At 34.5% G+C, this 21359-nt stretch overlaps 4 protein-coding genes across 7 annotated transcripts; 3 read left to right on the forward strand and 1 right to left on the reverse strand.

Moving 5' to 3' along the window:
• The first annotated feature begins 188 nt into the window (after positions 1–188).
• On the forward strand, positions 189–20094 carry LOC111460374 (stem-specific protein TSJT1-like). 2 transcript variants are annotated; one of them, XM_023103619.1, is made up of 5 exons: positions 191–445; positions 1215–1455; positions 1535–1655; positions 1736–1845; positions 3210–3551. In XM_023103619.1, exons 1-5 carry the CDS (start codon positions 243–245, stop codon positions 3276–3278), a joined length of 744 nt encoding a protein of 247 aa, XP_022959387.1. In that variant the 5' UTR covers positions 191–242; the 3' UTR covers positions 3279–3551. The 2 variants fall into 2 exon arrangements, with proteins under 2 accessions (XP_022959386.1, XP_022959387.1); XM_023103618.1 differs by lacking the exons at positions 1736–1845; positions 3210–3551 and adding an exon at positions 19932–20094 and having other exon boundaries at positions 189–445; positions 1535–1681.
• Positions 7443–10822, forward strand: LOC111460370 (protein trichome birefringence-like 11). 2 transcript variants are annotated; one of them, XM_023103614.1, is made up of 5 exons: positions 7443–7534; positions 7698–8357; positions 9484–9873; positions 9967–10125; positions 10197–10822. In XM_023103614.1, exons 2-5 carry the CDS (start codon positions 7918–7920, stop codon positions 10555–10557), a joined length of 1350 nt encoding a protein of 449 aa, XP_022959382.1. In that variant the 5' UTR covers positions 7443–7534; positions 7698–7917; the 3' UTR covers positions 10558–10822. The 2 variants fall into 2 exon arrangements, with proteins under 2 accessions (XP_022959382.1, XP_022959381.1); XM_023103613.1 differs by lacking the exon at positions 7443–7534 and having other exon boundaries at positions 7541–8357.
• Positions 12815–15311, forward strand: LOC111460375 (peroxiredoxin-2F, mitochondrial-like). The gene is made up of 5 exons (XM_023103620.1): positions 12815–13103; positions 13325–13354; positions 14185–14343; positions 14498–14592; positions 15003–15311. The coding sequence occupies exons 1-5, from the start codon at positions 12888–12890 to the stop codon at positions 15106–15108; spliced, it is 606 nt and encodes a 201-aa protein (XP_022959388.1). The 5' UTR covers positions 12815–12887; the 3' UTR covers positions 15109–15311.
• LOC111460372 (E3 ubiquitin-protein ligase RHF1A) lies at positions 16789–19969 on the reverse strand. 2 transcript variants are annotated; one of them, XM_023103616.1, is made up of 8 exons: positions 19733–19969; positions 18775–18821; positions 18624–18686; positions 18381–18489; positions 18000–18238; positions 17716–17823; positions 17268–17616; positions 16789–17075 (listed from the first exon to the last, which is right to left on the reverse strand). In XM_023103616.1, exons 1-8 carry the CDS (start codon positions 19847–19849, stop codon positions 17064–17066), a joined length of 1044 nt encoding a protein of 347 aa, XP_022959384.1. In that variant the 5' UTR covers positions 19850–19969; the 3' UTR covers positions 16789–17063. The 2 variants fall into 2 exon arrangements, with proteins under 2 accessions (XP_022959384.1, XP_022959383.1); XM_023103615.1 differs by having other exon boundaries at positions 18000–18286; positions 19733–19968.
• Positions 20095–21359: the final 1265 nt, after the last annotated feature.

Raw genomic sequence — 21359 nt, forward strand, 5'->3', positions numbered from 1 at the left:
GGTTTCTTAAAAAAAAAAAAAAAAAAAAGAAAAGAAAAAGAAATCTGTGTTTTTTAATCTTATCCTTTTTAATTAATTTATTTTTAACAAAATAAACAAATTAAATTTAATATTATCTCACGTGAACAGGCGAAAGTACGAAAGTACCCTCCACTCCCTAAGCCGGCCTATAAATTAAGGATCAGCTCCCATTTCTGCTTAAGTGCTTCTATCGTTGTTTAACTTCGCAGATCGTGGCAAATATGTTGGGCGTATTTAGCAGTTCGATTATATCGCCGCCGGACGAACTGGTGGCTGCCGGCTGCCGGACTCCGTCGCCGAAGATATCGTCCACGGCGCTGGCCAAGCGGTTCGCGGATTCCAATACTGCCGCCGTCTCCCTCCAGATCGGTGACCATGTCCACCTCGCCTTCACTCACCACAACGAGTCTCCCTTGCGCCCCAGGTACCGGCGATTCTCCGTTCAAAACGCCGTTCTACGGCGGCGCTCTGTTTTTTTTCCTGAAAATCTTAACTATATATATATATATATACTAAGAATTATAAAATTGAAAATGATCACTTAAATATTTTTAAATGTATTGAACTCAACAATAATCTTTATAAATTATGTGAAACAATTTACTAAATACAAAATTAATTCAAATATTAAGTGACTAATTCATATAAAAGTGACCGCAAGGGTGTTTTTGTCATTTCACAGATTTATTATAAAACCGCCAAACAATAATTCCAGCATCCAGTGTTCCCGTAGTTTCTGGAAAGTGAAGCCATATTTATTTTATATTTTAAACTTAATAAAAATCATATTTATTATGCCTTAAATTTAAAAAAAAAATTAATTAATTAGTTTGATAAATATTTATTTTTAATATAATAAGAATTTTCAAATATTTTTTTAAAATTAGGTTTATAATGTTTTTAACCCTCATTGAATGTATATATATATATATATAGATATATATTTATTTATTTATCGATATTTAATAACTTATTAATAAATTTATTAGATATAAATTTAAAATTTTAATTTAATGAAAAATTTCAAATAAATTAAGTTAAGAATTAATATAAATAATTTTAAAATTTAAATTTATTATACTATTTTTAAAAAGAACATACATTAAATATATACAAGAAAAAAAAAAGAATTAATTAAAAATCGTGTATTTTTCGTATTTTGAAAATGAAAATCCAAAAAAACGCCATTGTAGATCACTGGCAGTGAAGGAGGAGATCTTCTGCTTGTTCGAAGGAGCTCTAGACAATTTGGGGAGCTTGAGGAACCAATACGGCCTTCCCAAATCCACCAATGAAGTTCTCTTAGTTATCGAAGCTTACAAAGCTCTTCGTGATCGAGCTCCATATCCGGTCGACCATGTCGTCGGCCATTTCAGCGGCAGCTTCGCATTCATCCTCTTCGACAACTCCACCTCCACCCTCTTCGTCGCCTCTGTAAGTCACCGTCTCAGAATCTAATCTCCGAAATCGAAGTTAGAAAGTACTGATTTCTTATTGATTTTGGTTTTTGCAGGATCAGTTCGGGAAGGTGCCTTTGTATTGGGGAATCACCGCTGATGGATACGTCGCGTTCGCCGATGATGCTGGTTTACTCAAAGGCGCTTGTGGAAAATCCCTTGCGTCGTTTCCACAAGGTATTTCGAAACTCGGCGCGATTTTCATGGATTTGAAAAATTAGGGCACGGGTTCATCTGAATCGTTGTTTCAATTGCAGGCTGTTTTTACTCCACATCGGTTGGAGAATTGAGATGCTACGAGAATCCGAAGAACAAGATAACTGCTGAACCTGCTCCTGAAGAAGAGATCTGGGGTGCAAAATTCAAGGTCTGCGATCATTATACTCTATTTCATATCTAGAATTAAGAAAATGGATGCAAAATTAGGCTTGGAAATTTACTGATAGCGTCAAGTCAGTTTGAGTATGAGTGTCAAAATTCTTCCTCTGAATGACGAACACAGCTGAAGATTCAAAGATTATGATTTAACATTGCACTTGATTACACCACAAAAAGGTAGAGAAAAATCATGCCCATAGCCATGATCTTATCTCAATGGAACTGGAAAGTACTTTAGCCATAATAAAGAATTCACTATCTTTTGGACTGTGGATATCATAAAGTAGTGGATAAAGAACTAAATTCTATGCCATACATAACATGATGAGACATTCACTGTGTAGGTCCTCACCCATTGAATAATTCTTCTATCTTTCATACTCCGATTCTGTTTTGATCCAAAATAATGTTCTTTGAGCCTTACATGATGAGTGATAATCCAAAATAATGGATTTGGTATATGAAATTACATCCAAAGGAGTGAAAATAGACATTAAAAAAGTTAATTCGTGCTTTTTTGAGAAACCCCACCAAGCTCATAATGTAGAACCTAATTTTAGATTTGCAAGTTAAGATTAATGAGAAAGATAATCACTGCAAGTTGGCTCTAAGGAAAGTTGGTTCAAATCATGGCGGTCAACTAGGATTCAATATTCTAAGGATTTGGTAGAAAAAGTTGTTGGGACGTGGAGCTGATGTTTACTTATGGGTTAGGTAGTTTAAGTCTAAGATAGAATCTTATCTTATATTATTTATTCTCCTATCCCATGAAGTTTACAAGATGGATGGTTGGTTTCTTATCTAGTTTTCAAGATAGAATACGTGTAACTGGTGGAAGTCGTCTATAAATAAACCTTAGCTACCGTGAAGTTTTATATTTCGGTGTCTCCATATTCCTCCTTGCGTCTTCTCTCTTTTGTTGCCACCGTGAAGTTTTGCATTTCGGTGTCTCCATATTTCTCTTTGCGTCTTCTCTTTTTGTCGCTACCGTGAAGTTTTGCATTCAAGTGTCTCCATATTTCTCCTTGCGTCCTGTCTTTTGTTGCCACCATGAAGTTTTAAATTTCGATGTCTCCATATTCCTCCTTGCGTCTTCTCTCTTTTGCTGCCACCGCCGTGACGTTTTACATTCCGGGGTTTTCATATTCCTCCTTGTGTCTTCTCTCTTTTGTTCTCATGTTACTCATCTAGATCGAGAGTATGAGTTTTGCGATCTTAACATAAATTACAACTAAAGAGACGAAAATAGAACATTATAGAAAAAAGTTGATTCTATCTCTTTTGAGAAACCCCACCGAGCTCATAAAACCAACCTTATCGTTCGTGGTTATCAATGGATGCTTGACTTTTCAGGTGGAGGGACCAGCGGCTGTATCAGCCACAGGGTTGGGGTATCACAATTTCCCAATGGAGATTTCATAGAACTATGCTGTATCAGCCATAGCGCAGTAACTTACGCGGGGGAAGGTAAGAATGGTGTGCTTATTTTACTGTGCCGAATGGTTTGATTTCAAGGGGACTGTAAAACTGTAAAACTGTAAAACTGTAAATACGAGTCTTTGTGGTAGAAATTTGCTTGCTTTAGTTCTATACTTTTAGCCTTTCGCCAATGTACATACAGCCATCACCAGTTCTGAAGAAGTGTCTACGATGTGTTCAAATAGTTTGTTCATTAAAAACCCTTTTGGAGTTCTGCAATCTTCTCTTTCGTTCAATTTCCAGGCTTCCAATTACAATTGTTGGGCCTTAGCTCATCTCAATGGGCTTATTGGGCGGGCCTCAATATGGGCCGAGTCTCTCTTCAACGAGATGTGGGCTTAGCGATGAATTTCAGATGACTTGTTCAATGTTTTTTTTTTTTTAATAAATGTCTTCCCACAAAAATTTTCCAGGAAAATTACGATATTTTTATATAGTTTCGATAAATTAGATGTTTATGACAAATTAAATAATAATAAAAAATACCCATAAACTATGGGCATTATTTTTGGAAAAGTTGTATTTTAATTTTACAAATTTGAAAGAAAAATAATAATTTCAAAATAACCCTTCAAGGCTTTTATCTATTAATAACAAATTAAAATGAATTTTAAATAAATTGTTTTTCGATAATTAAAAAAAAAAAAGGTTTTGAAAGTAATTTGCCGAAAATAGCGGGGGCCCTAGTGGGAAAATGAGTCACTGAACACCGACTGATTTGGACTAATAAATAAAGTGGGTCCCGCCTTGAATTAACAAATTAAAAAATAAAAAGAAAAAGAAATGTGGGACCTACTTTGATCCGAGACGTGATGTTTACGCCATGCAGTTTCACTTCACGCTTCACGTTCTTTTTTTCTCCTCAAATTAATCGAATTTATTTATTTATCATTATTATTTAAGTTACATCACTAAATTATAAATTATGAAGATTTTAGTCCAAATTTAAAAATGATTTTTCTCTGACTATTTTAATTCAGAAAAGTTTTTTAAATGTTTAAATTCCAGTTAATTTATTTCAAATAAATTTTAAAATAAAGTGATAATGTTCAATCACTTTTTTAAAACAAAGTCTTTATTGACTTTTTTTTTCTACAAACTTTCATAATGTATTCACATTTTATTATAATTACTATAATTTATTTCGTCATTTGTTTATTTATTTTTAAATTAATTTCAATAATTTTTTTTAAATATCCCATTTTTACTTTTAATCAATTAAATTAAACATAATTTATTTTTTAAATTTTGATGTTTATAGACAAATTCATAAATTTTTAATTTTATATCTAATAAATTTATAAACCGTATCAAGTAATTTAAAAATTAATTAATCAATTTTTTTAAGAATTAAACATAATTTCATTTATAATTTAAAAAAAATTAAATAAAATGTTTAAGAGAAAAAACGTGAAATACACCTAAGAAATAAATGGTTTGGGTGTTACCGTTAATTAAAGTTGTCCATTTTTGCGTGTTGGCTATTTTAGTTTGGTACGTCTCATAAATATGTAATTCTGTTGGATTATTCTACTTTCTCGTGGGGACCACCCTTATAGAATAAAGAATTCCCGTTTAAATTTAAAATAGGAAGTTAGGGACCGAGACTTCATAATGTTCACTAAATAGGGTTGAAGATGGAGATTATGCTCTCTGTTTTTTTCTTTTCACTTGCTTTTTAATGCATTTCGTCCACGTTTTTTAAAATATTTTTCTCAAATGTGACCTGAAGTTCGATCTTACGTCGAGATTGTCTTCAAAGTCCAACTTCCGTGTGACTAATTTGTTGATTAAGCTAGAATAAGTATCACACAATCGTTGCAATTTTCATATTATTTATATATATATATTAATGAAGAAGTTAATTTATATTTTTAAACACATAAAAATATAGAAAAAATCACGATAATCTAATTCGGGTGGTTTACTACAAATTTTTTTTTGGGTCAATTTGTGTGAAAATAAATAGAGAATTAGACGGAATTAATATATATATATATATATATATATATATATATATGTCAATTTGTGTGAAAATAAAGAGAGAGAGTTAGACGGAATTAATATATATATATATATCAACTTCTCCTTACCTAAGGTTATATACTGCGAGCCGTTGTTGTTACTCTCTTGCTTGCTTATATAACGTTTCTTTCAAAAATTTCTCTCTGCCCTCGTTTTCTAAAACCTTCTCTTAAATCGAGGCTAGAGGCTCAAGCATACGTCGCTGGGCCGATGGTGACACAAGAATGAATTTGCTCAACTCACTTGTCGTTGGAAAGTGAGTGCTGCACAGTCGCAAGTCCGCTGCCATCAAGAGTACGATTGTGACAAGTGGTTTAGCTCACTTGTTGTTGGAATTGATATATATATATATATAAACAAAACTTAGGAAGAATTAGATGGAAAAATGGAATAAAAGTGAAATCATGTGGTTGATTAAATGGTCGGCTAGGCGGATCGTGACATGTCGGAGACTTCGTTAATAATAATGATTACTATACATCTTATAAAATAATATTACTTGTTTATATCATACCTTATTGTTAAAAACAAAAAAGAAAAAAAATCTAATTTTTTAATAAATAAATAAGCCATAATTTTAAGCATATTTTCATTTTGCTACAAATCTTTTAAACTTTTTATAATTTCATCTTTACCCTCGTCTTAATTAAAAAATAGTTATTTTTAAATAATTTTTTTCTATTATAAATTAATAATTAATCAGATTTTTCTATTAATAAATTAATAATTTAGTAAACAATAATGGCTATCATTTTAAAAAATATATAAAATTTAGAAATGAAATTTAAACGTTTCTATTTGAAGTGGAGCAGGTGGAGACGAGAAATATAATCTCGACCCCAACCCAATTTATCTAACCGAGAAAAATCTCTCTCCACTCCCTCTTCATTTTTCGTTTAAATAGAGATTCTCTATTATATTCGGAGCGGGTGGAGACGAGAAATATAATCCCGACCGCAATTCAATTTATGTAACAAGAAAAAATCTCTTTCGACTAGCTCCCTAATTTATTTACTGTACAAATTAAATAGACATTTCTAACTTTACCGTAGTCTGGTCCCATTTTTCGTTTAAGTATAGATTCCTTTATTTTGTTATTATTATTATTTTTGAAAATTGACATAAAAAAGTTTTTTTTTTTTTTGAGAAAGGCAAAAAAAACGGTATTATAGTAAAACTGCTTGACAGCCAAAGCCTTGTCAGAACTTTTGTTTTCCGCAGCGAAATCTCTCCACGCGCCTTTGAAACCCGTGCGCTACACGACCAATGAGAGAAAAGGGTACCACTAAATTAAAATTGAAACGTCAAATAATATTACCAAAATATTATTTTTGGATGAAAATTAGATATTAAATTAAAAAACGCTTTTTGTCAACTATTTATTATTTTTCATTCAAAATATTTTTAAAATTATTAGATTAAATTTTTTATAAACTATAAAAATTAAATTATTTCGTATAAAAAATTTATACTTTCATGTCACGATATTTATTAGAATACCAATTAAATTATTTAATTCCAAAAATTTCACGACTAAATTATTATATTTTTTTTAATATAAAGACTAAATTGTTACACGTTGAAGTTAAAAATACTTATTTTTTATTTAAATATATTTATTACCGTTTTTATGTATTTTTTTAACTTTCAAATGTTTTATTATAAACTTATTTTTAACGGTTTAAAAAATACCTTTAAACTATTTAAGAAAAATTTAAAACATTAATATATGGATGGAACGGTTCAAAATAACATTAATAACATTAAATTTTTTTTTTAATTTAAAGTAATTTTATAGTCGATAGGCTGACAATTGAAAAATGAGATGATTTATAAGACTTAGAAAGACCGTTTTCGTTATATATTAAAAAGAATATTTTTTAAAAAATAAAAATTAAGGGATTAATGGAGAAAAATAATAATAATTTATTTTTAAAAATAGAACAAATTTTATATTAAAAACAATTACGTATTATTAATTTTTTTTTAAAAAAAGTTTAGGAATATTTTTTAAAGTGTGTTTTATTAATTTAATAATTTAAATTTTATTGATAGTAATATCACGCTCTGTAAATGATCGTGGGATCAGCTTCTCCCTTGGGCTATCCGTTACTCACGAGTGAGCCAATCAAATCCTCTGTTTCTCTCTCACTCCTCCCATTAACGCATAAACTGTAAGCATCCACACCGCTTTCTAACCCCATCCCCCACTTTCTTGTTCTTCTTCATGATCTCGGAAGCGATTTTGTTTTTGTTTTTGAAGTTTTTGTTCTTAATCTTCTTCTTCTTCTTCTAGATTTCTACTCCTAATCATTTCATTATTCTCTAATCTTAAAGGTAAACAGGGGAGGAAGATTTTTGTTCTTCATTTTTTTCCGCCATGAATGCTTCCTTGAACACCGATTTGGGGTTTTTCTTCTTCTCTGTTAGATTTCTCTCTGTTCATACTTCTTTGAACTGATCCACTAATTGGATTTCATAATTATTTCATCTCCTTCACTGTTTGCTTGTCTGAATCGAAACTTGGGGGAAGATTTTGATCTTGGTTTAAGCTTCAATGTCTAAGAATCCTTCTGTGATTGATCTTGAAGCCATGCCGTTTAGTGAAGTGTTCAGTAAACTTAAGCGTTTGAGACTGTTCGAGCCCTCGCTTGGGGTTTTTGGGTTCTTTTTCGTGTCTATTTGTTTGATTTGTAGCTTTTTTTTCTTGGATTACAGAACTGCTTCAAGTAGGTTTGTGTTTCCTCTTCGATCAGAGAGATTTGTTTGGCTAAGAAACGCTAATTTTGGTCAGAATCGGACGGTTGAGTTTCTTTCTGAAGAGGGATTTGAGTGTGATTTGTTTGATGGCGATTGGGTTTGGGATGATTCTTATCCTTTGTATGAATCCAAGAACTGCCCGTTTGTTGATCAAGGCTTTCGCTGCTCTGAAAATGGCCGCCCTGATTTGTTCTACACTAAATGGAAATGGCAACCCAAATTCTGCAACCTGCCCAGGTAAAATTTGAACTCAGTATCAGATTCATCAAATTGTTTATTAGATTAATCCGAAACTGATGAAGAACAATCTTATTAGCTCAATATATTTGTTTGAATGTGTATATGATTATTACAAGTTCTAGATTCTGCTTTGAGTTTGAATTTTCTTTTTGTTTTGATTCTAATTCAATGGCACCCTACCTGTTTTTTGGTTTTTGTTTTTTCTGCTTTGTTGACTGATTTCACCCGTGAATTGTTGGATGGATATGAGAAGGGACCTAGCTATGTAGTTTACAAGCTATTGTTTATGGATGAATTCACGAGAATCGTGGCGTTTTGTGTTAATTATGGACGATGATCTCGTAAAGTGTATTGTTCTTGTTAGTTTGATTACTAAGTGCGTGTTTGTAGGTGAGTTTGAAATGGTTAAATGACTCACGAACATGGTAGTTTGTGTAGTTTTCAAGTTGCTAGTTATTGGTGTAGTGGGAGACCACATCGGTTGGAGAGGGGAACCAAGCATTCCTTGTAAGGGTGTGAAAACCTCTCTCTAACAAACGTGTTTTAAAACTTTGAGGGAAAGCCCGAAAGGGAAAGCCTAAAGAGTACAATATATACTAGTTGTGGGCTTAGGCTGTTACAAATAGTATTAGAGCCAGACAATGAGTGGCGTGCTAGCGAGGATGCTGGCCCCCAAGGGAGGTAGATTGTAATCCTACGTTGGTCGGAGAGGAGAACGAAACATTCCTTACAAGGGTGTGAAAAACTCTCCCTAACATACGCGTTTTAAAACCTTGAGGGGTAGCCCGAAAGGGAAAGTCCAAAGAGGACAACATCTGCTAGCGGTGGGTTTAGGCTGTTACAAATGGTATGAGAATCAGACACCGGGCGGTGTGCTAGCAGGACGCTTGGGCCCCAAGGGAGGTGGACTGTGAGATCACACATTGGTTGGAGAGGAGATTCCTTATAAGGTGTGAAACCTCTCCCTAGCATACGCGTTTTAAAAACCTTGAGGGGCCAAGGAAGAGAAAGTCCAAGGAAGACAATATCTGCTTAGCAGTGGGCTTAGGCTGTTATAAAATTTGATAGTTGAAGGGTCGTTTTTGAATCTCTCTAAAGTTTGATTGGATTTACGAGCTATCAGGTTCAATGCAACGTTTATGTTGGAGAAAATACGAAACAAACGGGTCGTGTTCGTCGGTGACTCGATTGGAAGGAACCAATGGGAATCACTTTTATGTATGCTATCATCTGCAGTTCCAAACAAAGAATCCATCTATGAAGTGAATGGTAGTCCAATTACAAAGCACAAGGGATTCTTGATGTTCAAGTTCAAGGATTTCAACTGCACTGTTGAATACTACCGAGCTCCGTTTCTCGTCTTGCAGAGTCGACCTCCTTCGGGTGTTTCTCGAGAGATCAAGACGACTCTTAAGCTAGATCAGATGGATTGGTCCTCACCCAAATGGCGAGATGCCGATGTTTTGATCTTTAACACCGGGCATTGGTGGAACTACGAGAAGACCATAAGAGGGTAACGTTCTCGACCGCATTTTCGAGCTTCTCGTTGTTCCATTTCCATGTTTTTCTCAATGAATGACGGGTCTTTTTTCAATGTCATGGACAGAGGATGTTACTTCCAAGACGGGAACGAGATAAAGATGGAAATGAAGATTGAAGATGCATATCAGCAGTCGCTCAAGACCGTGATGAACTGGATCAACAACGAACTAAACTCGAACAAAACGACCGTCTTCTTCCGTATGTTCGCCCCCGTACATTTTCGGTAAGTTCGTGAGATTCATGTTTTATGTGCATTCTGTCTGGCTTTGTACATAAGATATGGAAATTATGCAGAGGTGGAGATTGGAGGAATGGTGGGAGCTGTCATTTGGAAGCTCTACCGGAGCTTGGTTCTTCGTTAGTTCCTCCCGAAACCTGGTCCCATTTTCGGATAGCGAATTCCATCCTATCAGGTTACTTAGCGACACCAAATTCAACTAAACTAGAGATATTAAACGTAACTCGAATGACTGCACAGAGAAAGGATGGGCATTCGTCTCTATACTACCTCGGTCCCGATGTCGGTCCTGTGCCTCCTCATCGACAGGATTGCAGTCACTGGTGTTTGCCTGGGGTTCCTGATGTGTGGAATGAGCTTCTTTATGCACTGTTCTTGAAGCATGAATGGACCTCTTCAGCTTCTCAGGCCACTTAAGTTGAAGTTTTTGCTTACAGAAATGATAGCCACCTCATCAATGGGCTCGAGTCCGGTCCCGACTCGACCCAAGCTCGACTCAAAGTCAAAATTTGATCTAACCTATTTATTCATTGTATCAGATACGTATCATCACCATTTTGAAGATTGGGTTAGCCAATGAATCAGTTTGTCAGGCCGACCTAATAGGTTTATTATTGGACAAACCAAATATATGTATATGTACATGTATATATTTAGTTATTCGTATATTATATTTTATAAATTCGAGAATGTAAAATTTTTTAAAGGACACGTCTCTATTGTTCCTCTTAAAAAATATCTTTCGACTTCGAATGATGCAACGGTGACTTAAAACCGTAAGTCGGTCTCTATTTCCCTTTCAAGTCACTGCTTGCACCATTCCAGGTCTCAGTTTTTCATAACATATATATCGTTCAATAAAATGAACAGTACCTGTCTATAAACCAATAAGTAGAAGCTCTCATTTACTCTCTCACGGGACTCTTCTGAACCAATAAAGATACGTCACATCAGAAAGTAACTCGAGCTTTTTACGTACCCACGTGTAGACAAATATTGTCGTTAACAAAGGACAAACCCTACCCATCCACTCATCCCTATACACTTTTTGTCATGTCAAATAAGGAAGAAGTCCCTTAGCCATGGTGAGTAGTTCAACCTATGTCTTCTTCTTGTTTGTTCCTATTTAAATCTAGTGGAAATGAAGCAAACCAAGTACAGTTTCTTGAGTTTTAGGGTTTTGTTTCGGAGAATTCGAGATGGAAATCGGAGTAGAAAACGATGATTTGTTGTTTGCCGAGCTTACTAGACGGATTTCGCTTCTCATTATGGATGACAACGAGCTTCCGATCGTTCATACGGTTTGTTTTGACTCGCTGGTTTAGCCCTTTCGATTCATCCCGACTATTATTCAACCTGAATGTAGTACGTTTAGTTCTTCACTTTGGGTTAAGGTTGTGTTTGTTTATCGTTTATTGAATCTATATTGTTAACATTGTTTGTTTAGAGAGCCGAGCTATTAGATTGGATATATTATGTGAGATCCCACATAGGTTGAAGAGAGCAACGAAACATTCCTTTATAAGGGTGTAAAAACCTCTCCCTAGCATACGCGTTTTCAAAACCGTGAGGCTAACGGAGATACATAACGGGCCAAAATGGACACTATCTGCTAGCGGTGGGCTTGAACTGTTGCATATTTCATTCGAAAGTTTAGAGTTTGAATAGTGAACTAGCTACCGATCAAGTCTAAACTCAAAGCTCATCACTCCGAGGACCTTTAAACATTTAGAGGTCATGCTTGTAACTCGACCTATTATTAATGTTTCAGGATCTGAGTAGGTCAGTACACCGAGTTCAAACTGAGCAACTTCCATTGATGGTGGATCACAAACATGGCTTCGTAAGGGAGAGCAAAGGTACTGGAGTTTACATCCCGACACGGTTGCCGTTGTCGAGGAAGAAGCAGAAGAATGCCACTAGCTATGGAATTAAGTCGGAAAATAAGAGACTCAATCATCAACGATCTTTTAAACCAAAAAAGGGCTGAGCTTATAATTTTTGTAATAGTTTTTTATTATTTCAAGTTTTTGTAATATATTAATATTTAATTATTTAATAACTCATATGTGAGAGTTATATGTTGGTAATGTCACTTGTGAAATAAAGCTAGCTCAATTTTTATCTATTTTTTCTTCTTGAAATATGATTAAATAACAATAATAATAATAATAAAAATAATAATTAATAATAAATTCCAAGTTATATATATATATATAACTGGTGAACAAATTAAATATTTTTGCTAAAATTCATATCACTGTCACACCACGATATTAGAGTCAGATACTGGGTGATGTGCTGGCGAGGAGGCTGAGCCCGGCAGTGTGTCAGCGAGGTCACTAGGCCCCGAAGGAGGGTGAATTGTGAGATCCTACATCGGTTGAAGAGGAGAACGAAACCTTCTTTATAAGGGTGTGAAAACGAGTCTGCAAGGAGAGGTTGACTTCAACGTTACAAATAAAACCCAAATAAGACCATATGTACAAAATTAATTTTGTATAAAAAAAAATTCTAAAAACTTCTTAAAGATTTAAAAATTGCAATACGTTTAGGGTCACCAATAAAATTATTATTCTAAAAAAAATCCTTTTTTTTTTTTTACATTTATTTATTTATTTTTTTTTATATTTATTTTAAAAAATAAAAAAATCATTTTCATATTTATTCTTTTTTCTCTCATCTGCGTCTCCTCCCTCCATCTTTCAATTTGATAGTTGAGGATCTTGTATCGGCTAGGCTTATCTATGGCGTCCGCGATTCTGAAGCGAGTCAGCGCCTCCGCGAAGAGCACGCTGGTTGAATCTATGCGAATCAGAGCGTCATCGCGAGCCTTTGCGGCGGTGGCGGTCGGAACTGACATCGTCTCCGTCGCACCGAACGTTTCTCTCCAGAAGGCTCGGAGTTGGGACGAAGGTGTCTCCTCCAAGTTCTCGACGACTCCGCTTAAAGATATTTTCAAGGTTTGTTCTTCGATTGTTCGTGTGTTTCTTTCGAGGTTAATTGTGTTAGTTTTTGAAGTATACTTGTGCTTTTTATGTAAAAATATTGGTTGTTCATGAAATTTAGGGCTTTGAAGGCCACATTTGAGCTTAATGTTATGTTTTACGCTTTACTTTGAATGATGGTTTAGTTTAGTCTAGTCAGTCTTTATCTTATTGATTCATTGGCCATGATATTTCAGGGCAAGAAGGTCGTCATCTTTGGGCTTCCTGTAAGTCGATCTATTCAGTCTTGTACAATTGTATATATGCTATGAAATCATGAATTCTATACCAAATTGTTGCCGATGCATATGTCTTCATCTCTTTTTCAACGCGGTGTGCTCTTTGATTGGGGCAACAATTTATGTATGCTCACTTTCATGATACATGTGTTGAGGATTATTGGGAATGAGTCTCACATTGGCTAATATTGGCTAATTTAGGGAATGATCATGGATTTATAAGTGAGGAATATCATGAGTTTATAAGTGAGGAATACTATCTCCATTGGAATGAGGTCTTTTGGAGAAGGCCAAAGCCAAGCCACGAGAGCTTATGCTCATAGTGGACAATATCATACCATTGTGGAGAGTCGTGATTCCTAACACAATGCCCATCCAATCCGTTAGTGAAATGAGGATTTATTTTTGAGATGAGTAACCGTGTTTCTTGAGGATTTATTTTTGAGATGAGTAACCGTGTTTCCTGGTTTACATTTCATTTCTGACCTCTAAAAGATTGATCAGATACTTAGGAAGAATTGTTAAATTTTTTACACGAACTTTATTTTGTTTTCGGTAGAATAATCTACTATTTAAAGAATTATCGACTATACAAAATCGTGATTGTACAAAATTTCCCCTAAATTTTTCTCCCTGGACAAACGCATTTGGTGGTATGGAGATTTGAATCCTGGCAGGATCTTTATTCCAAACTAGTTCTTACCAGCTGGAATTACCCTATGGGACTTATATACATATTAAATCATATAAAGATCAAGAACAACATCATCCTTACCAGTTGATGATGCACATTTTAAAGTCGGTATTCCAATTCACAGGGTGCATATACAGGAGTTTGTTCTCAGCAGCACGTTCCCAGTTACAAGAACAAAATTGATGAGTTCAAGGCTAAAGGAATTGATTCTGTTATTTGCGTGTCTGTTAATGATCCATATACCCTCAATGGCTGGGCTGAGAAACTTGAAGCGAAAGATGCTGTAAGCTTCCTTGACCAGAGTTATATGGAAACTGCATAATTTTCTTTACTTGGTGTGTAATTTAGTTATTTGTCAGTACGAACTGTCTTCTAATGGCGTATTCTGATTATCTTAATTGCATTTTCCTGTCGTTATCCTGTTTATTCCTGCATAGATACAATTTTTTGGGGACTTCGATGGAAGATTTCACAAGAGCCTGGAACTGGATAAAGATCTTTCTGTTGCTTTGCTTGGTCCTCGTTCTCAAAGGTACGATCAATCTCGTCTTTGACATGCCAAAATATTTATGGATTATGATTATTTAGCTCGTCTTTGATAACCACCTTATTTTTTATTTTTGATTCTTGAGAATTAAGCTTACAAATACTACTTCCATTTATCAGTTTTTTTGATTTGTTATCTACTTTTTGAGGATATTTTCAAGATTTGACAACTAAAAAAAGTAGTTTTAAGAAAATTGTTTTTGTTTTCGAGATGTGACTATGAACGCAAATCTTTCCGTAAGAAAAATGAAAAGAAATTGTGAGAAAATAGATATAATTTTTAAAAACTAAATGATTATCAAACAGGACACTGGTTGGTTGCTTTTGAAGCTTATTTTAGTTTTAGGGTCCAACTAGGTAGACATTTCTACACTCTGACATCCTTCTTCCCTGTAGATGGTCAGCATATGTTGTAGATGGCACAGTTAAGGCTCTTAACGTAGAGGAAGCTCCATCCGACTTTAAGGTTACGGGGGCAGATGTCATTTTGAACCAAATTTAGAGTCAGTTTCCATTGCAACCAATTCAAGGTCTTGGATTCCGAATAAGACCATGGGTGTAACTGAGTTGTGTATGACAAAGGTTTTCTTTTGATTTTTTTGTTGGTCTGAAGTAAATCCCATGTGACGATTGCTTGGCTGCTTGGCTTCCACTTATTGTTCTTCATATATAAAATGTTCTAACTTGGATTCAGAAACTCAAAAATTTGGAAACGAGTATTCTTCAATCCAAATCAGCACTTCTCGATTGGAATAAACAGTAAGTACCAAGAGAAACAGAGCAAGGTAGGACCTTGGCCAAATCCATGCAAAATTAGGTATAGATCTTCTCCAGTTAAGGGTGTGGAGAAAGTTTTAGCCTCGAATTGGGTTGGTCTTGGTTTCATCATCTGATTCTATTATTACTTTAAATTGATCGAGTGGAATGTTTCAAGTTGATTGAATTTCTTTATCCAATCCTTATAGCTGGTAAATCAGTTAGAAAATCGATAGAAGAGGAAACTTTTAGTTGTAGTTTACTAATCTTTTTATTGAATTCAAACTTTTTTTTAGTTCAACAATTGTGGGAGTGGAGTGATTGAGCCACCAACTTTTAAATCATCGTTGGACCTTTAGTGCTGAAAATTGAAGTCTTGAATATTTGAGACATTGTTCTTCACAATCATGGGCCCTTTAAATCACCCATCGACTTTCAGCATTATTGATCACTTCAATTTCTGCGGAAATCAGATGACATGTGGTTCCATAGTCCAGTCTACCAATTTCATTCTATAATCCATTCATATGTAGTTATTTAAAGAGAAACAACTCGCGACTAGGATGTCTAATTACCCGACGCAGACTTCTCCCAAAGGGGTGGATAGACTTTTTCCCAAGCTAAACAGGCATAAGGATGGTGGTAATATTTCATGTTCCATCTCATTCCCGATCTCGTCTCATTCTCTATCTCTGCTTCATTTTTGTAACATATATATTTTGGAAGACTGTTGTTATCTTGATGTAACATTGAAATTTAAATTTTTTAAAAATCATGATTGAAAGAGTTTTAAATTCGAACCATGCACATGAAATCTTATTGTTATTATTAGCACATTCATTTTTTTTTTCTTTTAAATAGTATTTAAGATGAAAAATTTGATGAGAACGAGAATTTAAATAGGAAACGAAGATGGAGGTGGGAACAACCACTCCAACTCATGAACAACTGTTGCATTATTAGACCAATTTTTTAGGGTATATGAAAAAGGAAGAGCAAAAATTCAAAGAGACTATCCCTAAAGTTGTTCAAAGGTAGTGTGGAAGCCGTGGGAGAAAAAGAACTTATTCTTGCACATCTTCCAAAGTCCAAAGCCCTAAAGCCTACTCTCTAATGTACTTACTTTCCTGTCTATTCCTTTGAACACGTTCCTTATGAATCCAATTCCCAGCTACTGGCGTTCAACAAAAGTTATGAACATTTAGAACAATTCTAATCTTACAAGTAGCAAAATTGGCAAGGGAATCAAGTTCTGAAACAGCACCTTCAAAGTTCCTACCTAAATGGTCAATTTAATGCCCAAATTCCCTTTCAGAATAGAAACCAGCATCTTCTTTTATGTTCTTCCCTTGAAAGAAGAATGAGATATAGGAGTTGGTTATTCGTTCAAAGCTTTCCATTGATGGTGAACACTTCAGTCCCAATCTCAATGAGAGAGAATGAAACTCATCCACATAGAAATAGAGTATCATGAAGCAGAACATCATATCATTACATCATATATATATATATAGAATTACTATGAAAACTACGCCTTTTTCATCACTAGATTTATATGAAGAAGAAGAAAATGCAGGACTCAAACCAACTGGATGTTGGTTAAATCATAACAAGTCGCTTGCCACAGTATGCATTCTGCTGAGTTGAGTTGAGTTGATAAGATGTTCATCTAGATGAGTGTCAAATCCTAATTTCCACACTTCAATCTCCTCTCTGCCAAAAGAGATGAATGATAATCAATAAAACACATCAAACTTATAAATTCTGGAGCTTTTCACGTACGTATGTGTGATTCTCAGTATGAACTATGCACGTATAATGGTCGTTTACAAAGTTAACCTGGAAACAGGTATAGGTTGGTAACAGTTCGTGTTTAAAATTGTCTAAAGACATGAAGTGAAGTACCTGAGCTAGAGAATCATCGACGGAGCCTGGAACCGTAGGGGAAACATGTGAGGGTGAACCAGTACATATTCTGTCATTTTTTACTGAACCATCTGTGACACCACTTTCTTGCATTACTACGTTCTTTCCTTTCATGGAGTTTGATGTACCTCCACTGCAGCTGAAAAAGGAAACAGAAGCAGCATTCCTTTTTGAAGACAAATCTAGGCGATCGATCATTCGAGCAACACCAGCAATCCCAGCACTTACTTCACGCTTCACTCCTCGGCTTAGCTCCTTCACGGAGCTGTTACGAGCAAGCAGTTTCTCCTTAATACCTTGAGTGCTTCGCCATATTGACTCCTTGTACCTGTATTGGTACAATTTAGAAATCTTGATATGCATCATAGCATTGATGAGGTATCATGTAGAAACTAGTTTAAGAGAAGCAAACTCCCATTACACTTACTTTGCAGAAGTAGCAGACCATTTGGATTTGATGGAATCTGGGAAAGAAAGCCCCTCAGATTGGTTTGTTTTCTGTTGACTACCCGACGATGTCTCGGTCAGTAAAACCCTATATGACAAAGAAGATGTAGGTTAGACAGCAAAAGAAACGAACGCTTTACTCGTTTTGAAGCTTGAGGGTATCTTGAGTATTTCTAGCAGGGCATTCTCTCTTCTACAGTTATTTATTGTTGGTGTTAAGAGCAAAGCATGAAATAGATACATTAGTCTGGGGACGTAAAATACCTAGGCGAGATTTTACTAATTCCGGTTCGACCACCAGACGACAAAGGGGAACCAGGAGATGGTGAATCACTATTAGGTGAACTTAGAGAAGCATCTTGAAATCTAGGTGACAATGGGCATATTAGCACTGGAACCTCTTCTGGACATGCAGAGGCACCTTGTGAAGGTCCAAGTCCAAATTGTCTTTGCCTCTCCCTTCTATGAACATACCGAGCTCGGCTAGCTGCAGCAGCAAGATGCTGCATAATCAGGTCATCAAAGTCAGAGTCATCTGAACGAGAGGAGTCCTGAAGGAACCAATTTTGCTTCTTAATAATAGTCGATCCTCATTGAAAGAATAAGGACGTCGAATAGATTGTCAGATTTATTAGAACTACTCACATGGTCGACATCGAAGTTTTCGTGGAAACGCAAAGAAGTGGATGCAACAGAAGACAAGCTTCTAGACTTCAAAAGCTTTTCATTAGCAATGGCTGCTAGAAGCTCCTGGCTGTAGAATAGTTGAATTAGCACTAGATTAATTAGAAAGCTTGCATTGTTTTCATTCATTAGATAGATCGAGGGAGACACGGGCGAGGCACGAGAATATAGAGGAATTAAACTTTCTAAGACAAAGTTACATACCCAACAGGATCCCTCAACACTAGCAACTGGCAACAGATTGGGCACTCGTTGCTTCGTTGAGACCTGAAAGAATCAATAACCGAAAAGTAAGACTCGAATCAACCTATTTTTAGAAGATCATATAAACAAGGATGATCTTCAAGAAGTCTACCAATCAAGAATACATTGGAGATGATATTCATGCTTGCAACTGGTGATCTGAAATTTGAACAATAGACAAGGTTAATCCAAACATAAAGGCCACATATACCACATAGAATGGAGCAGCAACATCTTTGATACAAAACCCCCTTAGCTAGAGGAGCGATGAAATCGCTTCATTTGATCTCAACATTCTGAGCTCAAGCCCAACGCTAGCAGATATTGTCCTCTTTAAACTTTCCCTTTCGAGCTTCCTCTCAAGGTTTTTAAAACGTGTCTATTAGGGAGAGGTTTCCACACCCTTATAAAGAATGCTTCGTTGTTCTCCTCTCTAACCGATGGGGATCTCACAAACCACCCCCTTCAACTCCAAGGTACTCTTTGGCTCCAATACCATTTGTAACCGCCCAAGCCCACTACTAGCCAATATTGTCCTCTTTAGGCTTTTCCATTCGGGCTTCCCCTTAAAACGATGTCAGCTAGGGAGTGATTTTGCACACCCTTATAAAGAATACTCCGTTCCCCTCTCCAATCGATAGGGATCTCACACAATCACTTGGACAGCCAATCCCAGTCACTCACTCATCTACTTACCAATTCTAAATCGAACTTAAACATCCCATCACACCAAGTGGTTATCAAAACAAAGTAGCTAGACAGAAAACAAAAGAATCCCAGAACACAGCCATCACCAGAAATCAACCACCTACATTCTACAGTGACACTCAAACCAGTTCCTACATTCTACAGTGTTCAGTCGAGCAACTAGCCGCCGGGAGTAAAAGAGTAAGAGGTAGGTGATGTGGTAGCTAATAAGATGATGGTAATAAGAAGAAGCAAATAGAATGAAGAACAAACTATATAAAGATGCAGAAGTTGTAGAGTAGGATGAACACCAACTCAAAAGAAAAGCAAGCAGTGAAAGGAAGACGATCTGGAAAGAGCAGCAGGGGAAAGGAGGTTCTTACAGAGGGAGGATCGTGGGAGGTAAAAGGATCGAGGCAAATACAGCAAGCGTCGTCTTCAAAAGCATCATCGGAGGGAGGAGAAAGAGCATTGAGCGAGGAAGAAGTGAAATCCGCCATTGGAGTGCCGACAAAATCAAAGGGAAGCCTCCTTCTTAGAACAGGAAATGGGGGAAAATCTGAAACCTAGAAAACTGTAGAGAGAGAGAGAGAGAGAGAGAAAGCTAATGGTCAAAGCAGAGAGTTATGGGGGAAAAAGTCTGAAGAAATTTGCAGCAAACAAACCGATTCATACGCTTTGGTGGAACCAGTCTGCTCTCAACTTCCCCCCCTTTCCCCTTTACCCTTTTCATTTTTTTAGATTGATTTTTAATTTTGTGTTTAATAGAGAGTTAATTTAAATCACATTTTTTAAAAAATTAAAAATTAATATTTTATTACACAAAAAAATCAAATTTATACCTAATAAATTAATTAATTTTACAAAATGTTAACAAAATTCTCAAATTTATTTTACCTTTTTAAGAATTTATCAGATATTGCTCCAAAAAAAATTTCTAAATAGTTTTTTATTATGAGCCTGAATATATATTAAACTTTTAATATTACACTCATTAAGCCTTCAAAATGTTAAAAATAAAATTTTAAATGACTCGTAAATTAGGGACATGGCACAAAATTACAAAAATAAAAGAGTTTGATCATTTATTAGATTTTTTTTTTAATTTAAATATTTGATTTATACTTATATATTCTATATAAATGCAAAATTTCATAAATAATTAGATTAACTTTAGATTAATATTGCATTACAATATGTTTAGTTATAATTGCTTTTTTTCTTTGCATTTTCTTATGGAGCCTTTTATTTTATTTTTTTAAAACATTTTATATTAAAGTGACCAAAATTTTATCAATATATTATTATTATTTATAAATAATAAATTACTATATTATTCATTGATTATTCATGACTTTGACCAATCGTCCATTTATTATTGGTTGTACAATTTTTTTTATTTTTTTTTTCATATTATTTATGTCCTTTCTTTGACAATAGAGGTGAGGAAATTTCAGCCTCAAGAATTTACAAGTGGACTATTGACCAATAACTAATTATTTATAGGTTTTAAATAAATGATTTATTATTATAGTTCAGTTGTCATAAATTGTTAATAAAAGAATGAGTTAAATAATAAAGTTTAGAATATATAAAATTCAATTATTTATTTATTTCTAGAAATGTATGAATTTTAAATTTGTTCATTTTGAGAGTTCTTTAAAACGTATAGGTAACATAGTTCGTGTAAATTGATGTCTTGACTAGACATCTTATGCAAAATTTGATTATATAAATAATTTTAATATATTGAGATATAATATTTGAGAATATATTATACTAATTAGTTATATAATATATTTTAGATATTCGTATTTAGTTAATATTCTTTTTTTTATGATCTGAGTATATTTTATTTTATTCTTAATATTTAATTAATTTATATTTTCTTTATTTATAAGTATTAATGAGTAGTTTGTATCTTATTTAAACTTTATAAATATCAATGAGAATACATACCTTCGACCCTAATTCTATTTCTCATTTTTAACATAACATTATGTTTTGAGA

This window comes from Cucurbita moschata, unplaced genomic scaffold (assembly GCF_002738365.1).
Source record: "Cucurbita moschata cultivar Rifu unplaced genomic scaffold, Cmos_1.0 Cmo_Scf00023, whole genome shotgun sequence".
NCBI lineage: Eukaryota > Viridiplantae > Streptophyta > Magnoliopsida > Cucurbitales > Cucurbitaceae > Cucurbita > Cucurbita moschata.

Bases quoted from the DNA above. Each gene is read 5' to 3' on its own strand.
- LOC111460372 (XM_023103615.1), bottom strand. From the start codon at position 19,849: ATGGCGGATTTCACTTCTTCCTCGCTCAATGCTCTTTCTCCTCCCTCC. The intron at 18,490-18,623 runs GTATGTAACTTT...ACTATTCTACAG, and splicing joins GTGTTGAGGGATCCTGTTGG to CCAGGAGCTTCTAGCAGCCA. The intron at 17,617-17,715 runs GTAAGTGTAATG...GTACCAATACAG, and splicing joins TGGTCTGCTACTTCTGCAAA to GTACAAGGAGTCAATATGGC.
- LOC111460374 (XM_023103618.1), top strand. From the start codon at position 243: ATGTTGGGCGTATTTAGCAGTTCGATTATATCGCCGCCGGACGAACTG. The intron at 446-1,214 runs GTACCGGCGATT...ACGCCATTGTAG, and splicing joins GAGTCTCCCTTGCGCCCCAG to ATCACTGGCAGTGAAGGAGG. The intron at 1,456-1,534 runs GTAAGTCACCGT...TGGTTTTTGCAG, and splicing joins CCACCCTCTTCGTCGCCTCT to GATCAGTTCGGGAAGGTGCC.
- LOC111460375 (XM_023103620.1), top strand. From the start codon at position 12,888: ATGGCGTCCGCGATTCTGAAGCGAGTCAGCGCCTCCGCGAAGAGCACG. The intron at 14,344-14,497 runs GTAAGCTTCCTT...ATTCCTGCATAG, and splicing joins AACTTGAAGCGAAAGATGCT to ATACAATTTTTTGGGGACTT. The intron at 14,593-15,002 runs GTACGATCAATC...TCTTCCCTGTAG, and splicing joins CTTGGTCCTCGTTCTCAAAG to ATGGTCAGCATATGTTGTAG.
- LOC111460370 (XM_023103614.1), top strand. From the start codon at position 7,918: ATGTCTAAGAATCCTTCTGTGATTGATCTTGAAGCCATGCCGTTTAGT. The intron at 9,874-9,966 runs GTAACGTTCTCG...TGTCATGGACAG, and splicing joins TACGAGAAGACCATAAGAGG to AGGATGTTACTTCCAAGACG. The intron at 10,126-10,196 runs GTAAGTTCGTGA...GAAATTATGCAG, and splicing joins TTCGCCCCCGTACATTTTCG to AGGTGGAGATTGGAGGAATG.